The sequence below is a fragment of the Empidonax traillii genome, unplaced genomic scaffold, assembly GCF_003031625.1.
Source record: "Empidonax traillii isolate 1590-97213 ecotype Southwest subspecies unplaced genomic scaffold, ASM303162v1 scaffold204:size1584377, whole genome shotgun sequence".
NCBI classification, from domain to species: Eukaryota; Metazoa; Chordata; class Aves; order Passeriformes; family Tyrannidae; genus Empidonax; species Empidonax traillii.
Genome location: NW_020955397.1, coordinates 1,409,535 through 1,433,219, shown reverse-complemented (window position 1 = coordinate 1,433,219; position 23,685 = coordinate 1,409,535). Strand labels below are relative to the sequence as shown.

General features: G+C 53.8%; 3 protein-coding genes across 5 annotated transcripts in view; 2 read left to right on the top strand and 1 right to left on the bottom strand.

The window, feature by feature from the left end:
* ADAMTS13 (ADAM metallopeptidase with thrombospondin type 1 motif 13) overlaps nucleotides 1-1,552 on the top strand; it is a 20,129-nt gene extending 18,577 nt beyond the window's left edge. For all 3 annotated transcript variants that reach the window (XM_027887102.1, XM_027887101.1, XM_027887100.1), the window contains exon 29: nucleotides 298-1,552. In XM_027887102.1, coding sequence (XP_027742903.1) covers nucleotides 298-456 — 159 coding nt within the window. In that variant the 3' untranslated portion in view covers nucleotides 457-1,552. The remainder of the gene's footprint in view (nucleotides 1-297) is intronic.
* A 1,135-nt stretch (nucleotides 1,553-2,687) lies between these two features.
* Nucleotides 2,688-22,128, top strand: CACFD1 (calcium channel flower domain containing 1). Its single transcript, XM_027887110.1, has 7 exons — nucleotides 2,688-2,886; nucleotides 7,577-7,649; nucleotides 8,061-8,186; nucleotides 8,302-8,409; nucleotides 8,873-10,465; nucleotides 17,830-17,834; nucleotides 22,116-22,128. The coding sequence occupies exons 1-5, from the start codon at nucleotides 2,763-2,765 to the stop codon at nucleotides 8,964-8,966; spliced, it is 525 nt and encodes a 174-aa protein (XP_027742911.1). The 5' UTR covers nucleotides 2,688-2,762; the 3' UTR covers nucleotides 8,967-10,465; nucleotides 17,830-17,834; nucleotides 22,116-22,128.
* SLC2A6 (solute carrier family 2 member 6) lies at nucleotides 13,270-17,914 on the bottom strand. The gene is made up of 10 exons (XM_027887111.1): nucleotides 17,785-17,914; nucleotides 17,014-17,176; nucleotides 16,718-16,924; nucleotides 16,091-16,190; nucleotides 15,559-15,770; nucleotides 15,261-15,413; nucleotides 14,797-14,905; nucleotides 14,384-14,557; nucleotides 13,945-14,090; nucleotides 13,270-13,859 (listed from the first exon to the last, which is right to left on the bottom strand). Exons 1-10 carry the CDS (start codon nucleotides 17,883-17,885, stop codon nucleotides 13,701-13,703), a joined length of 1,524 nt encoding a protein of 507 aa, XP_027742912.1. The 5' UTR covers nucleotides 17,886-17,914; the 3' UTR covers nucleotides 13,270-13,700.
* Nucleotides 22,129-23,685: the final 1,557 nt, after the last annotated feature.

The following is a 23,685-nucleotide window of genomic DNA, read 5'->3' as shown; positions in this document are numbered from 1 at the left end:
ACACACTTCAACTACATCCTGGTGAGTCAGGAACCCACATGGAACGATTTGGATGGGAACAGACCCATCTCCTCCTTTGGGATTTCCATCCGGTTCAATCACAAATCAGAGTCAGACTCTGATCTCTGTTATGTAAACACCGATGTGAGTGAGAACTACAGAGATCTACTTTATTTTTTCTAAACTTTGCAGGGCAGCTTTTCCCTGACTGACCAATTTGCAAATCTCCAGTATGTTTTTTTAGGCGCTTCCTTTGCAGGCTGCTGAGATAAAATGGTTTGGTCTTTCTCCACGCAGGTCCGTGATGTGAGCACCATGAAGACGATGGTGTTCCATGGGAAACAGCAATTCCTCTGGCAGTCAACAGGCAGCCAAGCTGAAATTGAATTCCATGACAATGTTAAGGATCACCCAATCAATTTCTGGGCTGAATATCACGCTATTGAGCACAAATAAAAGTGGCCAGGGCCACTGCACTGAGAAAGGCTGTGGAGCAGTTAGTCACTGCTGCCTGTTCAGTGCTCGAGGGCACTCAAGTCATTTAATCTTCTTACAACTGCTTCCCCACCTGTTGAGTAAGAACAGTATCTCCTGACTCCTTTGGGACCTCAGTTAATATTGGTAAAGGTTATGCAAAAGACATGTAACCACCAAATATTTAGCAAATATTCCTCATATGGATTTTCTGTCTGTTTTGGTTGGATTTCATGCAGGTGGTGCCTTGGACACTGAAGTCTCAGGGTCCTGCTTCTGTAATATGCTGTGACCTCTTAGGAGAGTAATTTAATTTCTCAGTGTCCCAGTAGAAACCTCTGTACCCCACCAGTAGCTGCAGTTATGGTTTAGCCATACATACACTCTCTTGCAGTGTAAACACCCCTCAAAACAGGGGCCCAGTGAAATTCTACGATGTTACAAAGAAGGCAGAGCTGTGTTTGAGGATGAACTGCCAGCACAAGGAGACGTGTGCAGGGCAGTGCCACACGAGGACAGGTCGCTCAAAGCTTGAATGTTTTCAGGAGCTGGCTGAACTTGAGGCACTGCTGACCTGGGCAAGCCCTGGTGACACTGGCTTTATGTGGGAGGACTAAATGACATCCTGAGGTCCCTCCCCAGCCACCCATTCTGTGCTTCAACTATTATAACAGTGATACCACCACTTCTTTTCTGGGAGAAAAATAAAAGAATTAAGTCTCTTAATTCCAGGTTTGATGCCAAGACTCACTTATTCAAATATGAACAGTAGCTGTGCTTTTAACCTGTATCTTCATTTTGCAGGACGGTGGTTGAGACTGCATGGGCAAGTTGTAGCAGGGAGAGGGATTTTAGAGCAGTGGCAAATATTAGCTCGAATTTCACTTAAATGTATTTTTTAGGTTATTTTTTTTTTTAAATATCTTGAACACTGGACTGTGCTTTGGTCCAAATCTGTCATCTTCCAATCAGAATATACTGCTTTAGGGGTGTTTTCTGCACCTGGAGCCTGGCTGAACACATCTGCACTTGCTCTTAATGCTGGATGCAATAAGTGGTTCTGCCTGGGCAGTTTTAACCCTGCTTCTGCTTTCTCTCAGTTGGATTCTCTGACATCCTTTCACAACCACAAATATTCGTCTTAATTAATAGTTGTTTTTTTTGCCTGTTAAACCTGGATTGGTTTTGCTTGCCAGTCTCCAGATTTACGTTCCATTCCTGGAAGAGCTAGAAAGTAGATTCCTGAAGCGAGATCCTCGAGGAGCTGGATATATCAGCTATCCCACTGCAGTGCGTGGGTGATGCAGGCACTGGGCCTTCATTTCCTGTCTGACAGGAGATGGTAATGAAAGGACATCCTTTCCTTAATCCTTTTTTTTTTTTTTTTTTTGTAACCTTCTAGCAGATGGGATCTGTCTTCCTACTCTGCTCTGGATCCCAAGTCTCACTGGTATTTATCGTTCCAGATCAACTGTGCAGAGTTGGGCTCTGGTTACTGACCATGTCCTCCATGTTCATCTGCAAAAAACGCAGCTGTTGCCTCTATAATTTAAGAGAATTCAGGGTGTTTCGCTGTACCATTTGTTTGGATTACCAACAGGTTGCCAACTGGGGCATCTCTGACTTGCCAAGCCCTACTTCTGCTCCTGTTTTTCTGGGGGGGAGGGGGGGAAATGATTCCATTCCAGTAAGGGCAGGTGTCCCTCTTATCTCCAGGGGGGAATTTTGTAACAGCGTTAAATTCACCTTAGCGCAAGGATTCACGTGTCCCTTTCTGGGTGAGCAAACGCTGCCTGCAGGGGTAACAACACCCAGTTGTGTGCCGAGGGGATCCAGAGCTCCCGTGCCCCTAGACCCTGGCGCGGGCGTGCAGAGGCTGTGCCTCTGCTTATGAATATGTAGAGAGCGGGCTCTGCCCACCAGCCTTTTAATGAGAGTGACATCAAAGCCCAAAGCCCTGCCTGCTGCCGGGGGGGTGGGGGGGGACCCAGAATGCAACACACGCGGGGAGACGTGGAGGCAGCTCCGCTGGCATCGCTGCTGCTGCTGCTGCAGGCACAGACCCTCCATTGTCAGCCCTGGGGGGGGCCCGGCCCTGCGTGGGGGCACAGGGACAGGCCCAGCAGCACCGGGGCCGGGTGTAGGGGCTGTCCCCTGGAGGAAGGGGGGGACGACACAGGAGGGGGGTGTCACCTGGAGGAGGAGGGGGGGGGGCATCCCGCGCTGCTGGGGCTCAGGTGGGGAGCGGGGGGGATTGCCCCCCGTGAGCCCCCCGGAGCAGGGGGGAGATGAGCGCTCAGGATGAGCAGTTCCAAGCAGCAGCCCCTGAGCCGGCGGCTCCCTCCGCCGATGATGGCATGACCTGGTGGTACAGGTGGCTCTGCAGGATTGCCGGGGTCATCGGGGGCATGTGTAAGTATCCCCTTCCCTCGCAGCCAGAGGGTCCCCGCCCTGGGCGCTGTTCCTGCATGTGAAAGCGCGTGTGTCGGGGTCCTACCACCTCTTGTTTGGGGTCTCGTTGGTGCAGGGGGGGGGTCGTGCCACGAAAGTCTTCCGGGGTTATGGGTTTTCGTCTGCTCTGGACACTCATTTTGCCGCTTTTTTGGGCAGAAGGAGGAGCGGTGGCTTTAGCTGGCCGCTAGGGATGTGCTTTGTGCTCACCGAACCTGAACTTTGGCACCTGGGAGAAAGGGACGTCACAGGGGGGGAACTGCAAATCCTCGAGTTTCTTCTTGGACATAGCACTCCCTGGAAGTGATGGGAGCAGCAGCTGAGCCTCTGGTACTGCGGGGGAGGGCTGTGGGCAGATAAATGAGAAGATTTTACTGCAAGCACCAGGGTCAGGGTGCTCGTGCTCAGCGGGGTCAGGTCAGGGCTGGAAGAGGGGCCACAGGGTTTGGTTCGTCTCTTATGACTCCTGAGTGTTTATATGTTCCTGCAGCTTATTTTCTTTCCCCATCCTGACTGTTGGAGCGTGTTCCCCAGTGCTCCTATTGCTGATTGCACAGTCCCTGCCCGTGGGGTTTTTTGGAGGTGAATAATGGACTTGGTTTGTGTTGTGTGTTTTTAAGGGGTTTGGTAGGACACTGAGAACAGAGCTGCAGACAGCAGAGCGAGTTGGCTGCGCTCTGAATTACCTGCTGCTGAAAAAAATTTTCCCAGGGAAAGAGTCTTTGCAACTTTGCCAGAAATCAGGCTGTCCTGGAGTGCTGTTTTGCTACATTCTGTGGAGAGATTAATAGCTCTTAAAAGCGGGAGGGACTGTTATGACCGCTTAGTCTGATCTCCTGCAGAGCACAGGATGGAGAATTTCTTCTGCTTCAGGTCCACAACTTCGAGTTAAACAAGAGGGTTTCTCAGCCAGTGCAGTCAGCCCTGATTTATTCCATCAGCTGTAGCATTTTGTCTGATCCCCCTCTCTCCCCTCCCAGGCCCGCCTCTGGCCTTGGGACCGCACGAGCCCACGGCGCTTTCGGAGGCGACATTTGTAGGCCGCGGTGTGGTCGGGCAGGCTGGCGACAGCCCCTTTTTTGGCTGGGCTGGCCAAGCACGTGCTGCTCGCACCGTTTCACGCCTTGGGTGCTGAAATCCCGGAGGTGTGACAGGATTTGGTAGGGCTGCTCCGGCGGGGCCAAACACCCCGGCCTCGCCGTGCCCTGCCGGAGGCCCCCGCGCTTCTGGCCCGGCCGCCGGCCAGGACACCAGCTGGGAAGTGTCTGCGGAGCAGGTCCCAGGTGGGGGTTTAGTGGAGCAGCGTCTTTCCCACAGGCTGGGGCTGTAGCTGGAGCCTTTTCCTGCAGTTCTGTCCCGTGCAGAGCTCAGGGGGACAGGGCTGGAGGGTGAAGAGCTGGAGCGGGTGGGTCACGCTGGTGGCACTTCCCACCTCATGCTAGAGCAGCTCACGAGGGGCCTAAAAGTGCAAGCCTCTGGAGACTTTGTTGTATTTTTTTTCCTTCCCCCTCTGTCTTCATGTTTCAAAGCAGCTGAATTATACTTGGATTATTTTTCCAACCTTTTTTCACAGCTCTGAGAACTCTTGACTTGTTTTTACAGGAAAGCCGAGAGTTTTACATATTTGGGTGAGTCTGGGAGAAGAAGCTTTTGGAAGAAGAGACAGGTTCTTAACAGGATTGCCAAAAATCTGGGGAGTGACAGCTTGTTCTGTAGCCCTGATTGTCTCCCTCCATGAGGTTTGTGAGGCAGTGAGACACAAACTCTCCTTATGACCACAGAAATGGGGGACTCAATCAGTGCCCTTTGCTGGTAACGTTCCTCTTCAAAATGCTGCTTGTTCAGCATCACCTTGTTGAAGGTGGATGGTTTGGAGAAGAGGTGCTGAATAAAACAGCCAGGCTGGAGTTTGCTGCTGTTCCCAGAGCTTGCTGTGAAAGAACAGAACTCATTTACAAGGATTGTGGTGCTGCTACAGGGGTGGATTATTTCTAACAGAAGGAAAAATTCCCCATAGAAAAGAAGAGAAACTTTCTAAGTGGAGGTGAGGCCGGCAGACAACATCTAACACCTGCAGCCACAACTTGCTTAAGCCAGAAAAGTCCAGGGGCTGGAGCAGGAACCAGACAGACAAGGTTCAGGATCTGTCTCTGGCTCTTGCACACGCTGGCTTGGTGACCTTGGCCAAGTCCCTTCTCTCCCTTGTGTTCCTGTTTGTAATAGGACGAGGAGAGTCTGTGGCTTTTGTAAAATGCTCTAGGAGCAAAAATAGGCTTGTGTTGAGGACAGTGACCAGCTGCTGGAAATGAATAGAGCCTTTGTGGGGAAGGGTGTCCTTCCCCCCTCATTTTAGCTCCCAGTTATTTGTGCTTCCTCAGGGATTCAAGATGGGACAGCGGTTAAACAAATGGCAGAACTGTCTGTCTTCCATAGCTGACGTGCCACTGAGCATTATCTGCATTTTAACCCTATCGTGAGGCCTCTGTTTTGCAGAAAGAAATCCCTGGCTTGGCAGCTCAGTCCCCTCTTGGCTGCTGAGGCAGGAGCTGATCCTGCCCCGGTGGGACAGGGATGCACCGGGCTGCTGTGGGATGTGCTGCTCTGCAAAGGAGGCCCAAGGTCACCGGCTTGTTATCTGCCTCTGTGGCTGTTGGCAGCCACCTCTGAGTGCAGTGTTCCTGCAATCCCAAACCTTTGACTCCCTTCCTGCTGGTTGGTGCTCCTGCTGACGTAGGGACTTGCTCAGCTCAGGCTTCCTGGTTCATTAGTCCATTGGCAACAAGGTTGATTGCTGAGCTGACACCGCTGCAGGGACACTCAGCGCTCAAGGGTCGTGTTGGGGTGTTTGAGAACCAAACCAGAACCCTGGCAAAAAACACCTGGTTGGCTTGATTAAAAAAAAAGGATAAGGCCAAAAACTTGCTTGGAAAAGAACATTCTGCTTCCCTTGGTTTGTTCTGTGGTGGAGACCAGCTGGGATGGGAACTGCCTGGACCTCTACGCTCTGCTGTGCTGCTCAGCCAGGCAGGGTCTTGCCCCAACCCCGTGTTTTACGGATAGTTCACAGTTTCTGCTGCTCTGCTAATTATGAAGTGCCAGAAAGTCGTTCAGCATTATTGTCAGGAGCGTGCTTTCCTGTGGGGAAGAGCGAGTGCCACAAGCCTGCAGTGCTTCCCCTGATCTCCCCTTCCATCAGCATCCAGGGGTTTGTTTGCCACACAGAATTAGAGCCCCCGGTGTTGTGCCCTGCCCTTTGTGCTGCTCCCAGCAATCCTGCTTCCAATTGCTTTTCCAGCTCTCCAGCTGTTTGGATGTGTGGCTTTGGAGTAGATCATCCCACCCCAGTGCCTCAGTTTCTCCTGCAGTGTGGGGACACTGACACTGGTCTCTCTGAGATGGGAGGATGAGAAGCGCCCTTGGAGCATGGATGTTAATATATCCTCTGGCATTTCTGCTGGCTGATCTTGTTCTGGCAGGATTCTCCCAAAAGATTTTGGGTCCTGTGGAATTAGTTCTAGGATATGTTTGAAATTAACCTTGTTTGGTGTTTCCTAAAACCAGGAGGTCATTTGCTTGTGGGATGACCTTCGATCGATCTTGTTGTTGCCTGCAATTCTGCTTCCCAGCCCAGTAAATAAGGATAACTATTTTTAAAGGAACTTTGAGGATTCAGCAGTGACTGCTTGAAAGAAACCTTGCAAGCATATGCCAGGCTTTTGAAGGTCAGGGCTGCTCACAGCAGCTCTGCTCAGGGATGCCCTTAGCAGACACACCTGAAATCCCCGATCCCAGGCTGGTGTCATTCTCAGAGAGGGACTCTGCTGAGATCAACCCCACAACGGCCTTTAAGGGCTGTAGAATTAATTTTAGCTGGAGTTTTTCAGGCTGGTGTTGTTTACTGTGGACTCAGCCCATGTCTCTGCCCTCCCACCTGGGCTCGGGTTCCCGGTGTGCAGCGGTCGCTGTCTGGCATCAGCAGAAGGAAGGGGTTGTATCAGGTGCCAGGAACACTCTGCAAGTTTAATGAGGCAGGAAGGAGGTGGATGCAGCTCTGCTTGGTCGCTGCTGCCTGGTTCCTCTCCTTGGGTTAAGAGTCAGGAGTGCTGGGGCTATTTTGGGCTCTGCTTTGTTTGCTTCCATTTGTATTAGCAGAGACCCAAACTTGGCTCTCTTCTGCCCATCTCTAGTGGAGCTGCACAGGACCAGCAGCATGTGGTGGAGACAGGGCTCACCTCTGCTCTGTTTATTGTTTGCCTGTGTGCAAGTCATGTTTTTGCTGAACTTCCCCTGTGCTGCTCAGAGGTGGTGCCTGCTGGCACTGCTTTGTTCACCCCAGGACAAAGGCACCTAATTCCTTGATGCGTAAAAATCAGGTGCACGTAAAAATCACATAAAAGCAAACACTCTGCTGTTCTGCACAAGGGAAATAGTCGTGCAAGTGTCACGCTGAGATACCCAAGTGCTTGGAGCAAAAGGATACCCAGTCAGAGGAGCTGGGAGGAAACTCTCTCCCGGGCTCCTTTCAGACCATCAGAACTTTCCACCCACCCTCTTGTGCTTCTCTGCAGTGCCTAGAGGTGCTGGCCAAGGGCTCCTGACCGTGGGCGTGCAGGGTTGTGTTCGTGGTCACTGAAAATCTCTTTCTTTCCAGCCTGTGCCATCGCTGGTCTCTGGAACTGTGTCACCATCAACCCCCTGAACATCGCGGCCGGCGTGTGGATGATGTGAGCAGAGTTTGCTTTTGTTTTTCTGCTGGGAGGGAGGTTCTGTTAGTGAGAGTCCTCTGAGGAAGGGGCAGAGCTGCTCTACTTGGGCAGTGGATGGAAGCGAAACATCCCTCAGACTCTGGGAATTCCCAGATCTTGCTCTGCCAGGCAGGTTGAGACGTTGAGTTTATTCTATTTGTTATTTCTTTATGTCTTCTTGGGTAAATACTCAGATACACTTGACCAGAGTAAGCGTAGAGCACCAGGGTTTGGGAATTATCAAGGAGAAGGGGGGGAGCACCGTGGGGTCCAGCCTCACCATTCCCTTCACCCGCATTTGGGCACGGAGCAGGTGGTCTCTGGGGGGCTGGAGGGGAATTGCTGACCCCCACTCCGGGCTGGATTAACTCTGGTTTGCTCTGTCTGGAGGCTCAACGCCTTTGTCCTGTTCCTGTGTGAAGCCCCTTTCTGCTGCCAGTTCATCGAGTTCGCCAACGCCGTCTCCGCCAGGGCGGACAAGCTGCGGGCCTGGCAGAAAGCAGCTTTTTACTGCGGGTGAGGACGCTCTGGGCTCCTGGTGGGGCTGCACGTGGGCACAGCTTGGGGGATGAGCACCCCTGCACCCCGTGGGGAGGGGAGCCAGGCTCTGAGGGCTGCCTCTGTCTTCCAGGATGGCCGTGTTCCCTGTCATGCTCAGCCTGACGCTGACCACGCTCTTTGGAAACGCCATCGCCTTCGCCACCGGGGTCCTTTACGGTCTGTCGGCACTGGGCAAGAAGTAAGAGACATTTGTCTGCCTGGGGAGGGGGAGGTGGAGCTCCAGCCCTCGCCCCATCTGCCTCCCTAAGGCTCTGCTTTCCTCTTGCACTACCCCTGCTTTTCGGTGTAAATGCTCCCAGAGAAAATCTCCCCCTCATCATCCCAGAGCCCCGGGGAGGAAGGCCCCAGGGTCTGCTGAAGCTGTGAGCTTTTGGGAGTTCAGATGAGGTTGCCCTGAGGGTCCCAACCCTCTTTCTGCAGCTCTTGAGTGGATGGGCCCATCTCTGGGACAAGGAGCAGCTTTGGTGGGGCGTTGGGAGGGCCAGCAGGTCTCGTTTCACTGTTGGCATCCCTCAGCACGGGTGGCCAGGGATGAGCCAGGTCGAGCCAGGCCCCAGCTGGGAGATGTCTCTGCCAGGGGCTGTACCCACCACGGTGGGCACCTGGAGTTCACACCCCCACGCTGTCCCTTCTCTCCACAGGGGAGATGCCATTTCCTACGCTCGGATCCACCAGCAGCAGAAGCAAATGGATGAGGAGAAGCTCACGGGCACCCTGGAGGGACAGGGTCTCTGAGGCACACGGAGTAACCTCTCCTGAACGCTGAGATGGTGAAGATATGGAAATCCACTCTGCCCTTCCCTGTGCCTGCTCCCCTCTCTGCTACGCCGCGATTTCCCTGGGCACTGCAGCAACTGGAAATCTCAGGGGCTGGGGCAGGCTGTGCCCTCTTCTCACACCAGCAGCCCGAACTCAGCATGTTGGTCCCTCTCTCCTCCTCAACCCTCAACCAAATATCTCACAGTCCCTTTATTTTTTTAATATTTTTTTTTCTTTTTGCTGCAGAGGTGCTGGCTCTCTTGAGTGCTGCTTTCCCAGCCTGAACGGGCAGCCTTTTTTTTGGGAGTGCCCCTTTGGGAACTGCTCTCGGGATGGGTGAGGAGAGGCAGAGGTGACCTGCCAGCTCCTTGCCTGTGCTGGTCTTGTGGGAAAGGACTTCCAGAAAAAAAAAAACATAAAGACAATAACTATCTCTGCAGAGGAGCTGCCAGAGATGCTGGGGCAGATCCTGGGACCTACAAAGCACAGTCCCTGCTTCCTCTGGACACGGCTGCAGGCAGTTACTGTGATTTACTTGAATTTTAAGAATTAATTTCTTTGTCTTAATAAGGGCATTTTTCTTAAGCTTCACTCTTCTACTGGGGCAGAAGGAAAACAATGTTTGCTGTACCTCAGCTGGAAAAGGGTATTGTTGCTTGAGCCAAGTGGGAATTTCTGCTGGTGTGAGCATCCTTCTCCTGTGAGCCTGCGACCCATCCCTCTGTGGAAGGGACCTGCTCTTTGCTTGCCTGGTACAGCCTTTTGTCTTCGAGCTCTTGTTCTTTTGGCATCAGTCCTGAGCTGGGTTTGCATGGAAGGGTTGAATATCCTTCCTGTGCAAGCAGAGAAGAGGCTGCACCATTTTGTTGTGGACAGCTGGGGTGTCTTGCTTCATTATTCCAGGCTCTGTCAATGGTTTTCATGTTGTATTTTCTGTTTGCTTTGTACCACGCAACACAGAACTGTTCCTCTTCCAGACCCCGCTCTTCTCTTCACGTTTTTTTCTGGGGGGGGTTTAATTTATTTGATTTTTACATGGTTGCTTTTTGTTTTGATTAGGAAAAAGGGGAATAATTTATTTCTAGTTATTTAAGTATTTTGATGGGACTCATTTTCTCTGGGTATAGGAGAAAGGAGTGCTCTGTTTCCTGTCCTTCAAAGGGCTGCCTCTTTCACCAGGGGTCTCTTTCAGCAGGGACAGCCCTGGCTGCTGTAACAGGAATGCTGCAAAATCCAATTTCAGCCGTCAGAGCGTTACTCAGACTTCTGAAAAGTGTGTTATCCTTTGACCCCTTTGTCCTGTTCTGGGTCACTGGCTTGACAAAGTGTGTTTCCCCCCTCTTCTGGGAGAGGGGAGGCAGAAAAACTGGGCTGTAACTGCTGGGTTGGAGCTGCCACGACCCTTCGTGTCCCCAGCAGCTCTGGGGAGCAGAGGGGTTGTGCTGTGGCCTGAGAAAGGCTGGGGGCTGAGTGCTGTTTGGGGTTTGGGGAGTTCTGTAGTGTTTAGTAGAGGAATGTTGCAGACTGGTGCACGTAACCATGAGCATGTCTTTGGTAGTGACTGCTTTGCTCTGTGAGTAGTTCCACAGCAGTTTAGTGGCAGGAGGTGAAAGGCAAAGCAGAGGCTTTGGGGTAACACTTGCAGGCTGCTCTGAGGAGCCACAGAACCGGTGGGACCCTTGTGCCTTCACCTGACTGTCCTGATGCCAGGGACCAGCAGTGGTCCCTGGGGCTGGGGCAGGCAGGTGCTGCTCCAGGTCACCTGGAGGGCTCCTTGGCACAGACAGGCCCTCTGTGCTCCCTTGGCACCGAGGCAGAAGTCCCTTGGATGCCAATAGTGCTGTCATGGTGTGTTTTGTGGCAGAGGGGCCTGACCCTGGGGCCGAGGCAAGTGAACAATCTGCATCAATCTGCCACTGTGAGTGGGATGCAAAGCTCAGCTCTGAGCTGAAAAATGGGCCTCAGGGACTCTTTTTGAAAGAGCCAAGCTGGAGCCTTCAGCCACAGTGCTTGAAGTGTCTCTGTGCCTGCCACAACGGGGTGAGTCACAGATCTGTGCTCCAGGAGTGCTCACTCCTACAGGTGCCTGTCTGGAGTGGGAACTCTTGGGAATTTTGGCTGGCTGATGCAGCTGAAACCAAGGCACGTGCTGCCATCATTGCAGAGAGGCTTAGTGACAGCACCCATGGCTTTTAAGAGTTGTAGCAAGAGTTAGTGGATGGTCTCACCTCCTTGTGGGCAAGAAACTGTTTTGTGGAGATAGAAAGGACCTTTAGAGTAGTAGCATCACAGTAGTTAACGTGCCCATTCACAGTGCATGGTGGTTATTAGTTGTGTTTAGAGGCACCCTCGGGGTGCCTGGAGCTGTGTAAGGACAAATGAAGTTCAGACCCTGCTCTGGAGGTTTTACAGGCTCGACCTGATCCCTGCTGATGGCAGCCAGGCTGGATGGCTGATCCACGGGCTGTCTGTAGAAGAGGTTCTGCTTGCCAGGTCTGGAAAAGGCTTCCTGGGAGACCGTGGGATAGAAAGTTTGTTATGTGAGATCTCAGGAGTGGGCGATGCATTGGCTACAGTGAGCTGTTGGCACCTGGGCACTGGCAGCACACGTGCCCCTGGCAGTGGGCTGTTACACCAGTCACCACGTCAGCATTTACACAGAGTGCAACCATTCCATGTCCTGTTCAGCTGTGGAGCTGACAGCACTCGTGCCTGTCAGCTCCACTGTCCCCTGGGGCTGCCCACTGGGCGTGAAGAGCAGAGCAGAGCTCGCTCTCTGCTGCAGACCCAGACCTCGCTGCTCTGGGCAGGAGCTGGTTTTGTAACACCAATTGATTCTCTGTGTGTGCAGTGAATAAAAAGACCATTCTACCTCTGGAAAGAGCCACTGTGATTTCTCAGACTCTAAAATGTTGTAGCAAAAACCCTCAGACTTTCTATACTGAAGAAGGGAGGCCACTCAGAAAATACTTCTCTAGTGAGGTTCTCGCAGGACCTGAAGAGTCCAACCTCATTTCATATTTGGGCACTTTCTCCTTAGGCTGAGCCCTGGGAAGCTCAATTCATCTTTGTCATTTTTTTCCTCAGGAAAAAAACATCCACTGTCTTCAGGGAAGGGTTTCACTGAAGATATCAAGACCTGGTCCATGGCCATGTGAGAAAGAGAACTTTCTAGCACAGGGCTGCCAGAGATCCTGATCTTCAGAAGGTCAGTGGAAACCAGAGGCTCTTGAGAGCTCTGGTAGTCAGGCCATGCTTAGAAACAGTCATATTCCAGCTAGGGCTGAACATCTTTCTGGAAAAGGGTCTCAGCAGCAAAGGGTGGGTTTAATACTGAATGTTCTCTGTGTTTTTTATTTTGGCCCATCTCTCTTCCTCTGTCCCAGGCTGCTTTAAATTAATGCTGTGATAAAGCACATCTTCTCTTAGGTAATTTCTCTCTGCTGCTGCTGCTGGGGATCTAAATGGCAGCTGGCATATCTTAAGGGCTGGGCCACATATGCTGTTTTACCCCCTGCTTCCTTGTGACGGCAGGTTTAGTGTTCCAAGAGTGGGAGGGTACAACCATCTCCACCAGCCCTCGGGGTGCCAAGTGCATTTCAGGAGGTTGGACAAATGCCTGGGCACATCATCTCCCAGCTCAGCCTTTGTTGTTCTGCCCTTTTGGGAGGAGTTAGGTTGGATGTGAGACTCAGCAAGGCCATTAGTTCCTCACTGTCATAACCTCTTCCTGCAGCTGTGTTTTACCTAGGGTTGGGCTCTGAAAGAGAATTGAAAAAAGACCTTAATCTTGCAGGACACACAGGAAAGGGGTCAGAGCAATTTGCTCCTAACTATGCAGCTGAAATCTCAAAGTGATGGAGGTTCCACACAACTGTGGTGGAGGCACATCCACCTTTCTCTTTGTGGTGGGAAGGACCCACCCCCGTACCAAGTGTTGTCAATACTCACTGTGTCTTTCCTACAGTGTATCACTTGCACTGCAGCTGAATGTTTGTCTGTTCCCGTTCTTTTTGTCCTGGGTTTTCTTTGTGAACTGTATTTGGTCCTGATCATTAGGCTTCTAGTGTAATGTGTGTTTTTAGAGCAATAAAACGTGGCAGCTTTTTATACAAAATACCTGGCTCTGCCTCTTTCACGGTCCTTGAGTACACAAGACTCAAGGAAGGTGCAGTCTGCTGTGCTCCCCTTGCCACAGTCCTGCTCTGCCCCCCCTATCCCACCCACAAGCAGCTCCCTTCTCCCTAAATCAAGACAAAATCTTGCAGTTGGAGGCAAAACTGGTTTATTCTTGCAACTGCATGATGAGCTTTTGCCAGAACGGCTCCAGCTGCTAACTCTGCTCCAGCCAAACCCTCAGGCTCTTGGGCTGCTTTGGTGGCTGCTGAGCACAGGATGTCCGAGCTCTCCTGCCCACAGCCTCGCCCTTATTTTCCAGGACACCTTTATCTCCAGCCTGGCACCGTTTCCCCGGCCCCATCCGTGGGTTGACACGTTGCCCAGAGGGCAACAGGTAGTGTTGAGTGACGGGAAGAGAAGGTAAAGTTCCAGTTGGCACCTTCTGCACCCAAAGCGAGACGATCGACCGCCCGTTCCTCTCCCGGCGCCGTCACGGGGAGCTCCAGCCCCCACCTCCAGCAGCACCATGTTTGCTTTGCCCTCGAGCCTGTGGATGGGCGGCCTGGCACGGCTGGTGCTGGCTGGCAGCTCCTACCTCCTCATGAACGACCTCCGGCCAGTCCTGAAGAAGGCCTCGATCTGCTCCAGGGACCTGCCCTTGGTTTCGGGGACGCAGCAGCCCGTGAATAAGATGTTCCCAGCGCTGATGACAGCGAAGAACAGGAAGGGCACCTCGAGGCCGAAGGCGTTCTGGAAGGGGGGACAGATAGCAGATGTGAGCTGGAGCAGATGGGCCAAGGTGGGGCTGCTGGACACGTCCCTGGGCAGTACCCACCACGACTGGCAGGAAGAACTGGGTCAGGGTGAAGGCTGTCAGCCAGCTCACGATGACACAGAGGCCCGAGGCCACCCCTCTGGCTTTCAGAGGGAGGATCTCTGACATCAGCAGCCAGGTGATAGGGCCCCAGCCCAAGGCATAACCTGCAGGGGAGGAGGGTAAGGTGAGGCTGCTGAGGCTTCAAAGCTCCCTGAGGAGCGCAGAAGAGCCCTGTGAAATCCTGCCCTGCAACCCCAGCAATCATCATCTCCTCCACTCCTGCTGTCAGTCCTCAAAGCAACTTCAGTTGCCATCTTTTTTTTCTCTTCAGGGTCATCTGCTGTCCTTCCAACTCCAAACCCAACCTCCTTGCCCTGTATCACTGAGCCTCAGGTGAGAAACATCCCCCAGCAAGTCCCCAGCCCTGTGCTGGGGTTCCTGGGCCCTCTGCACCTACCCATTATGAAGAACATGGTTGCCAGGAGGGGGATGAGGGTGATGTAGTTGGTTGGCTCAGCGGGAAGGCTGGCAGAGCTCACCAGGGTCTGGTTGGCAATGGTGCTGTTGTGAGAAGCTGGCATGAAGTGGATATAGATCCCCATGGTCAGGTTGGAGGCCAGCATGACACCAGCTGTGGAGAGGTACAACAGCAAAGTGGGAACAACAGGTGAGTGATCCCCTCTGTGCCAAGGACTGGGCTCCTGAAAAAAACCTCTGCTGAGGAGATGAGCCACCACTGAGGGAAAGAGACCCCCCCACCTCCCTTCCTGAGTCCTGTAGGGCTGAATTTTTGCCTCCTGCATATTTGCAGAGCTCCTGGAAATCCTTAAATAAGAGCTTCCTTTGCACAACAGTGGGAGGGAGACACACCTGATACAAAGAGAAGAATTTTCCTCCCAGCTTTATCCATCGACACGGCAGCGATCGCCACCGAGAACAGACGTACCAAGCCAACAAGAGCTGCATCATACTCTGGTTTCTGCAAAAAAAAACACCAAGGGAAGCTGAGCTGGGACAGCCAGGGAAGGGGAAAATTATGCTACAGGTGCTGCCTTGACCTGGCTGATGACTTGGCCAAAGCCATTCTCCTTGTAAGAAACTGGAGAAGATATTCCTGAAGCTCAGAGGAGGAGAGCAGGGAGACAGTGAGGCCAGTCCTGCTCCCCATCCTCATGCAGCTTCTTGCAGGGCAGGTGCTTGGCAATTGCTGCCAAGCAGTGCTTTAAAAAAAACACTTCCCAGTTGGGATCTTATGTCTGTAGGGGACTTGGAGCATTGGGCAACCCTCACTGCAGCCAAGGCAGCCCGAGCAGGGGCTGAACCCCAGGGCTCACCAGGATCACGGATGTTCTCTTGAATATTGACTGCAGGTACACGAGGATGCAGGTGACACCTGAGAGCTGCTGCAGGAACCTCATTACCCCTGCAATCAGGATGGGCTTGTAAAGGAAGGGGTCCTTGATCTCAGCACAGGAGACACGACGGCTCTGGAGGGGACAAAGCCAGAAACCCAAAGTGTTAGCACCTCTGGGCACCACTGGGGCACCCAGAGGATGGCTTAGGAGTTGCCCAAAGGATGGATTTTGCAGTTTTCATGTTACATTTCCCTGTGCTGGCATCGAGCCTCCTCACCTGCTTCCTCACGCTGTCCTTGATCTGCTCGTATTCCCGGGCATAGTCTGTGTCTTTGCCCCGCAGCCAGCACAAGGATTCCAGGGCCTCCTCCTCCTTCCCCTGGGACAGCAGGAACCGGGGAGAGTTGGGCATGAAGCAGAGCAGGATGATCATGGCAAGCACTGGCACCTCCCCGGCGACGGCCAGCCAGCGCCAGTCCAGGACCAGCCCTGCCAGAGCAGAACAGTTAGGGGGGAAAGCACACAGGGGTGGGTGTCCTGGCCCTGCCTCCACCTGGTCCCCCCAGTAATTTAATAAATCCAGCAGGAAAACTAATAATAGTAATAATTAAAAAAAAAATGAATTCATATATTTTCTCCTAGAAAAGTAGCATTTCCAGCTGTACGATATGGGGGAATTTAGCACCCCTGTGGTGGTGGGCGTTGAGGGGAAGAATCCATCAACCAGCTGAGAAAGTTGCTTATTTTCAACTCCCCTTCCCTGCAGTCCCACTGAGGGTTTCCTGCCCCCAGAACACCGAGATACTTGCCCAGGGCATACAGGACGAGGGAGCCCAGCACTGCCATGATCTGAGGGCAGGCACCCAGCATGCCCCTGACCCCGGGGTGAGAGATCTCCGAGATGTAAACCTGCAGACAGGACAACGCACGCTTTACAGAGCATCAACATCCACTTCTCACCCCCCAAGCCTGCCCTCTGCCACCTTGCCGTCGTCCTCGGTGGCCAAGGGAAACTCAAATTGCTGGGAAATTGCCCGCTTGGGGCGGAGACCCGAGTGGTCCAGCGGCACGAGCTGTCCTGGCTGGGGGAGAGGACAGTCTGGCCCGCACCGCCACTTCCCTCCCTCCCCCCGGCACGGGAGAAGTGCCTGGACTCTGTTACTGGAAAGAGGTGCCCTGGTGTTCCTCAATCCTTGCCTTCCCCTCTGCGCGAGGGCGGTGCTTGGGAGGAAATAATCCCGCAGGGTTTAGGACCTGCCTTTGCTTTTCTGCAGGCACCGGCTCAGGCTGGCCACGCCAGGGCTGCTAACCCGGTGCACCGTCCCCATCCCCCTTCTCCCAGCCGCAGCCCTGCAGCCCTGCCGATGCCTCAGCCGCACATCGCGGCATCTCCCGCCCTGCGATTCCCTGGCAAACTCCCTCCCGCGGCACTTTACCGGGATGGAGGCGGAGGTCACTCCGCCGGCGTAGCCCGTCAGCAGCCGGCCCAGCAGCAGCATCCAGACGCCCTGGGCACTGGCCATCAGTGCGTATCCCACGGCCGAGGGCAGCGCCGAGAACATGATGCTGAGCTTGCGGCCCAGGCAGTCGTTGAGCATCATGGTGCTGAGCCCCCCCGCCGCCGCTCCCAGCGTGAACACCGACTGCGGGGGCAGCGAGAGGGGCTGTGGTGAGACCGGGCTCACCCTCCGGCCCTGCCCCACGCCCCGGCAGGGACAGCCCCGCTCCTCACCCCGAACCAGGGCGCTGTGTGCTGGTCCAGCCTCAGCGCGGGGCTGGGATGAGCCTCCAGGGCAGGGATGACGGGCGAGGGGTAAACCAGGGCGAAGCCGAAGCTGAAGTTCCCCAGGACAGCGGCAAACACGGCCAGGTAGAGCCGCTTGTTGTGGAGGCTCCTGAGGGAGGGACGGAGAGAGAAAAGGATGTGTTGGGCGCCCTTATTCCACCCAGCAGAAGTTTAAATTCTATCCTGCAGCTTCCCCCAGCCTTTGCCGAGGCCCTCATGACATCCGTGGAGGGATTTTCCTGGGGAATGCCTCTGCACAGCCTCGGGCTCGTGGGGTTTCTCTGAGCTCCTGCTGCGTGGTGGGTAGTGGGACCCTGTCTGCTCTGGGCACCACTGATCCTTCCCTCTGTGCCAGGCGGTGTTCAGAGGGTTCAACAAATCAAGAAAAGCAGAAGCTGGAGCTGGGTGGCCCCACAGACCCAGCTGGCGGCTGGCTCGTCCCGGCAGAGCAGGGAGAAGGTTCTTTCAAAGCCCCCCATGCCCCCCAGCAGGACCTCATGCCCCCCATGGCAGTCGCAGCCCCAAATCACACCGACCCATCGGTCTTCCAAGTGGGCTCATCCAGCACCACACACCCTTGGTCAGGACGAGACCCCATCTCAAGGCAGCTTGGAAGGAGCAGCACCATGAAATAGCTCTTCCACTCAGCTCCCTCCAGCCCAGTGCCCTCGGGATGGGGGGGCACAGCCCACCCCATGGCTCCAACCCGGCCCTTACCGCAGGTACTCCTTGTCGAGCCTCCTGACAGTGCTCTCGGGGAAGGTCTGGTACGAGGAGCTCGTTTTCCTCACCAGGGGCTCCCGTGCACTCGGATCCATGGCAGTGCCTGGTGCCTGTTGTGGTGCCGGTGCTGCTGCGCCTGGGGCGGATGCTGGGGCTGCCCACGGGGAAAGGGAGGAAGAGGCGGCTGAAAACGAAAGGGGAGAGGCTGCTTGGCCTTGCCTAATCAGAGAAATCTGTGCCTCGTGGGTTTGAGCCTGGCTGGCCCCTGAAAGGAAACTGGGGGGGCCGGAAAACCAGCAGGAAAAGGCCCACGGGGTGACAATGGCACCATGGGGTGACAATGGTGCCCTAAAGTCTTCACCCTGTGGCTGCATCGACACCAAACCCTGTCACTGCAGTGGCATTTGCAGGGACAATCCTCGCAGAAGTGTTTTCACCAGGAGAAACGTCCCTTTGCTAAGGTCATGTCCCTCCCCTTGAGGAACTGTTAGACTGGTAAAAATGCTCCTTCTCTTTGCAAGGGTAAATTGTGCCTGTGTCAGTCTCCAGAGCCACCCTGGGGAAGGGATTTTCAGAGTAAACCAGAGCTGAGGAAGGAGAGGCAACAAGAGGGAGGTGAATATGGAGTGGGTGCAGGGAGCAGGTGATGGGGATGAAGAGCACTGATGAAAATGGAAAAGGGACAGTGGGATCTCTGCACCTACCAGGGGCCCCAGGCTGCCCATGGGTGCCTTGGCCCCCTTGCCCTGATCCTCCCAACCTCACTGGGCTCCGGGGGCAGCACTGTGCTGGGACATCTGCAGGTCCTGGGGGGCAGCAAGGTCCAAACTCACCCTGTAGGAAAGGGGTGGAAAGTGGCCAAAGCTAGTGGGATTTAATTAGCAAAAGATGTATTTCCCTGAACTACTGTAGTGCACCTTTTGTTTCCATCATTCACCTTGTCCCCTGGTGTTTTTGGGACCACCTGGATGGTTTCTTCAGCCCCAAGCCTGTGTGGGAGCTGCAGTGATCTTTCAGTGTCAGTCAGGACCTGCTACGTCTTCCCTCTTTGTGAACTGGTTCCCCTTCTGCAACCACCAAGTGCTGGTGGTTGATCTGTCTGATCCATGCTGGGGATTTACAGCTGACTCAGGCACTCGGGGCTCCAATTTCTCCGCAGGAAGAAAGGTCATGGACTGGGGGGGGATATCTGGGTGGCAGGCCAGCTCATCCAAAAAATTTCCAGCACCGTGTTGGTCTGAGCAGGCATGTCACAACAGACCTGGAGCTGGTCCCTGCACTCTGGAATCCCCCTCCATCAGCAGATGTCATCGGTCACATCTCTAGCATCCACTTTGCTCCACGAGCCTGGGTTTGCTCCCACTGCATGGTTTTGCAGCCCTGAGCTGGAGCAGTGGGATCTCCCTGAAACGTGGAGGGTTATCCAGTTTCTGTGCCGATTTGTCAGCTGCTTCAAGCAGGAAATTACTTTGTTTCTTTGAAAAACCTCCAAGCACCTGTAACACCAGGAGGCTCAGGGGGAGCCAGAGCCTGCACTGATCTCAGCTCAGGGCTGAGCCCCCAGACAGGTCTGTCCCTCTTGTCCTCTCAGGGAAGGGGGGCTCCCTCTGGTGTGGTGTAACAGGTCCTCACTCTGCTTTCCATGTTTTAGGAATAAAGCACCCACCACCCTGTTCCTGCTCCAAATCTCCCTGGGGTCTGTCCTGACTTGCTGCAGGTCCTACCAAAACACACAAGAGTGGGTAAGGTGAAGGAAGACTCTGTGTCACCGTTGTCTCTGGTGGGCTGTACTTTGACTCAGGGAAGTGGCTTCTGCCCCATTCCCCACCTCTGCAGCAGCAACAGGGCTCCAGGTGCTCGAGGGTGAGCTGGGGAGGGATGAGGTACCCACTTGGGGAAAGAGCAGACCAGCCTGTGGCCGATTAAAGGGCAATCTGGTTTTGTTGAGAGCTGTTGGCTGCCTCGTCTGGAGTGATGCATTGCTCGGGCTCCCCAGGACCTTCCTCCCCCCCTGCCAGCTGTGAGATAGATCATGAACATATGCAAAAAAATAAACGGCATCAAAGCCACTTGGCAACTCAACTAACCCAATTCATAAATTAATTTCTATTCCTCTTGTGGGGGAGAAATCAGTCACTCCTCAGGGCTGTTCATCTCTCTCGCTCATCTGGCCACATCTTCCCATAAATCTTCCCGTGTGTCTGAGCTGGTGATTGCTGGGTCAGGATGCAATAACACCCAGTGCCTGCATCAGGTCAGGGCAGCCCCGGGGCTGGTTTGCCCTGGGCTGGGGCAGGGATGGTTCTCTCTGCATTGCCCACATCCCCTGAGGCTGGAGCAGAGCCGGTGTTTTGCAGCACTCTGGTGCTCTGCGGGTGCATGAAGGTGATTTTGGGGATAGGGAGCCACCAGGGCAGTGCAGAGGTACGATGATGAACCTTCTCTTTGCTAAACAGCACGTGCCAGGTTTCCAGAGCCATCCAGGGAGTGGCTGGAGGCACATGGATGGACGGTGGGTGCTTGGTGGGGGCTGGCACTGTGCTGGACGCACCCCTGAGGTGTGGTGCTTGTGGAACTGGGGGACTCTGAGCCCAAGTGGCATCTATGGCTGCTGCCCCCATGGCTTTCCAAGACCCCATGGCTTTGCAGAACAGCGCCTGTGCCCCCAGCTCCTGGTGGGCATCGGCACCTGGAGCCCAGGTTAGCTCTTCCAACCGGGCAGACAGAACTCAGCTCTTCCCTGGCTGTAACCCTCACCCCACTCCCCCCACAGAGAAGAAAATCACCACCTTTCAGGCTGCCATCTGTTTATTTTGTTGGACTCTGCACTTGCTGAAATGTCTTTCGATGGATGAAGGAACGCAGAGTAGAAGAACAGAGCCTGGCAGGCTGCATGGTGAGTGGAAAATAGTTTTTTTGGGACTTTCTGGAGTTTGAAGGCCCGATGATGGATGTGCATGCGAGGGATGGTAATGGCTTTGTAAGTATCAAAACACAGAGCAGAGGAATAACTCTGCCTAATAGACTGAGAAATGTGTGTCAGACAGGATCCTCTCCGCTCCGACGCGGAGCTGAATGATGGAGTGCTGCGGGGTTTGGGAGCAGAGGCTGGCATGCCGTTAGTGTGTTGGAAAAAAAAGGTACAACTAGTTTTTTTGAAAAAAATATTAGATCCTTGCTATGAGTGCGTTGGAAAAGGCTGCATCTTGCCTCAGAATGAGTCTGGAGGAGCCCTGTTTGCAGTGACCCGGGCGGGGGGGCTCGCAGTGGCTGCAGCTCTGACCCGCCGGGCAGGGCTGCTGCTCCCTGTGCCTCCTGGCTCCCCTCTTGCTGCCTTCCCACTCTGCTCCCGGTGTCCAGACCTACTGACAAAAGTGATGGGTTTATGTGGAAATTTTGTGGGGATAAATATTTGCCTGTCAGCAAGGCTGGGTCAGGGTGTGATTTCTCATGTGCCGTTTGGAAATGACATTTCCAAACAAAATTAGAATTTTCCCCTGAGGGTATTTGGGTTTTTTATTTTTTTTTTTTTTTTTTTGTTCATAAGTTAGAGAATGGTTGAATTTGGGGGATTTCCTGGTTGTCATGCAAATGGAAGGGTTGTTCATCTCCTCACACTTAGAGTGAGTGGTTTTGGTGTCCCACTTCCGACCTGGCTAACCTGGGAGCTGGGATGAGCCGAAGACACACGTGTGATCTTCAGCTGGGCAGGGGATTTACCAGAAGTGGGATATTTTTTACCTGCTTGTGGGGCTTTTTTTTTTAAGGTCACATGAAATCTTGTGACCCACAACTTCCAGTGCCTATGGGTACAAGTGAAACTCAGTGGATAAAAAGGTGACCTGAGGGCAGGTCATGGGTTTCCAGCCCTTCCCATGCCATGGGGTGGCTTTGTCACTTGCTGTGTCTTCTGTGGCAGCTTTTGGGTGTACACAGTGTCAGGGCAGCAGAGGGCCATGCTCTTCTGGAGCCTGAATTCCCCCAGGGCTGTGGTGGCTCCTGAGAGAGGGAGGGATGCAGCCAGTGGTGATTGGAGCTGGACCTTGTCTGTCCTTGAAACCCCTTAGATCTGTGTCCTGCCCTGCTTGGATGCTGTGGCTGGGGTCACCGTGCAGTGATGCTACATGAAAGCAGAGTGTTTCGGATGGGTCATCCCAGGGAAACAGCTGAGATTTTCCCCAAAATCCAGCACTGGGCAAGATGAACTCAGGTGTGGCTGCTGGGATGAGCCCTGATGGCTCTCAGTGCCCAGTGCTGATCCAGGATGAGTGAGCACAGGGCTGCACCACAGTGACTGTGGCAGCATCCATGGGAATCCAGCTGAGCCCTGCAGGGATGTCTGCAGGGCAGGCTTGAGGGACTGGCGTTATCCCACCCATGACCTATGACCTTGGGAGGACAGTTCTGCCCTCACCCAGCTCAGCTCACAGCCAGGATGCAGCCCCAGGGGCTAAAAACAAATTTTAAGAACGAGCCCAAGAAAGGTTCGTTTCTGAAATATCCAGTACTTCCAAAGGCTTTTGACACCCTGTGTTGGTTGAAAGGTGGCAAGGTAAATAAAATGACTTTCAAGAAGAATTTTTTAAAGAATTTTTTTTTTTTTTTTTTGTATCTCCAGTTGGCATTCTTGAGCTGCTGGGACAGGCCTTGGATTGGTGCCTGTTGCAATGCCACAACCTGGGGTTTTTTTGGATCCCCTTTTCCTTGCCTGCTTCTGCCGGGTATTTTGAAGCAAAGTCTCTTTTCCTTTGATGGCAAGGACTAAATTTCTTTAGTTTAGCTCGGGACACAAATCTCCCCCCTAAAATTCCTGAGAGCTGCTGCCTTGCTCCTTCCTTGGCTCCGTGCGGGTTTTCTTGCCAGTTTAATATGATTTAAAAAGAAAAAAAAAAAAAAAAGAAAAAAAAAAGGCAAAACAAAACATATCATTTCCTTGATTTAATGTGAGCCAATTATGGCTCACAGGCTGTTAACTTCATCACCGCTTCTTCCAACAAAGACCTTGGTAAAATAAACCCCCGCGCCGGCGGAGCAGGGGTTGGCAGCCCAGGCGCTGCCGGGACCTGTCGTCCGGCAAAACCTCGACTGGAGCAGAGGCATTTTATCCATCCTCCCCACCCCCTGCTCCCAGCTGGAAAAAAAAAAAAAAGCCAATGGCTCTGTCCCACAAATGCCCGCTAAAATATCCCACCACTTGTTGTACATCTGCTGACGGATACCAACTGGAAAGGAGATTAGGGCTCAGACTCCCGCGCTGGGCTGTCTGCCCCTCCTAATGAGGAACAGATTGGAGCCCTCGCCGGCGCGGAGCTGCCTCCAGCGCCCGGAAAATGGCAAAATTGGGAGGGCTGGGGCGGCTGGAGGGTGCCAGGGCATGGGACAGCGTGGTTGAGCTGCGCCAACAGCCGGGAAGAGCCTGGGCTGGGGCTGCACTGGGGGCCTGCAGTGGGATACCAGGAGTTGGGGGGCACCTGAGCTGGTGCATGTTTGGAGTCAGGGCTGGCAGTGGGTACCAGAGATGCTCTGTGGGATACTGTGCTCTCCCCGAGGGGGCACCTGCCCCTGCACTGCTCTGCCCATCACCCCCAAATCACAGTGACTGACACACCTTGAGGTGGGATCTGACCCCTCTGACCTGGGCACTGCTGACCTGGAGACCTGGAGCTGGGGGGGTGCCCAGACACAGTGAAATCCCACATATTATGGGTCACCTTTTGTGTTGGGTTTCCCAGCTGCTTTGCCTTGGGAAGAAAAATGCTCGTGGCATTTAGGGACCATCCCCAGGAGCAAGGTGCTTTTCCTACCCCTGGCTGCAGCCATTTCCATGGGGTTTTGCTCTGGGATCTGCAGACCCTGCACCCATTTGCTGGTGACTGCATCCCCATCTCTCAAATT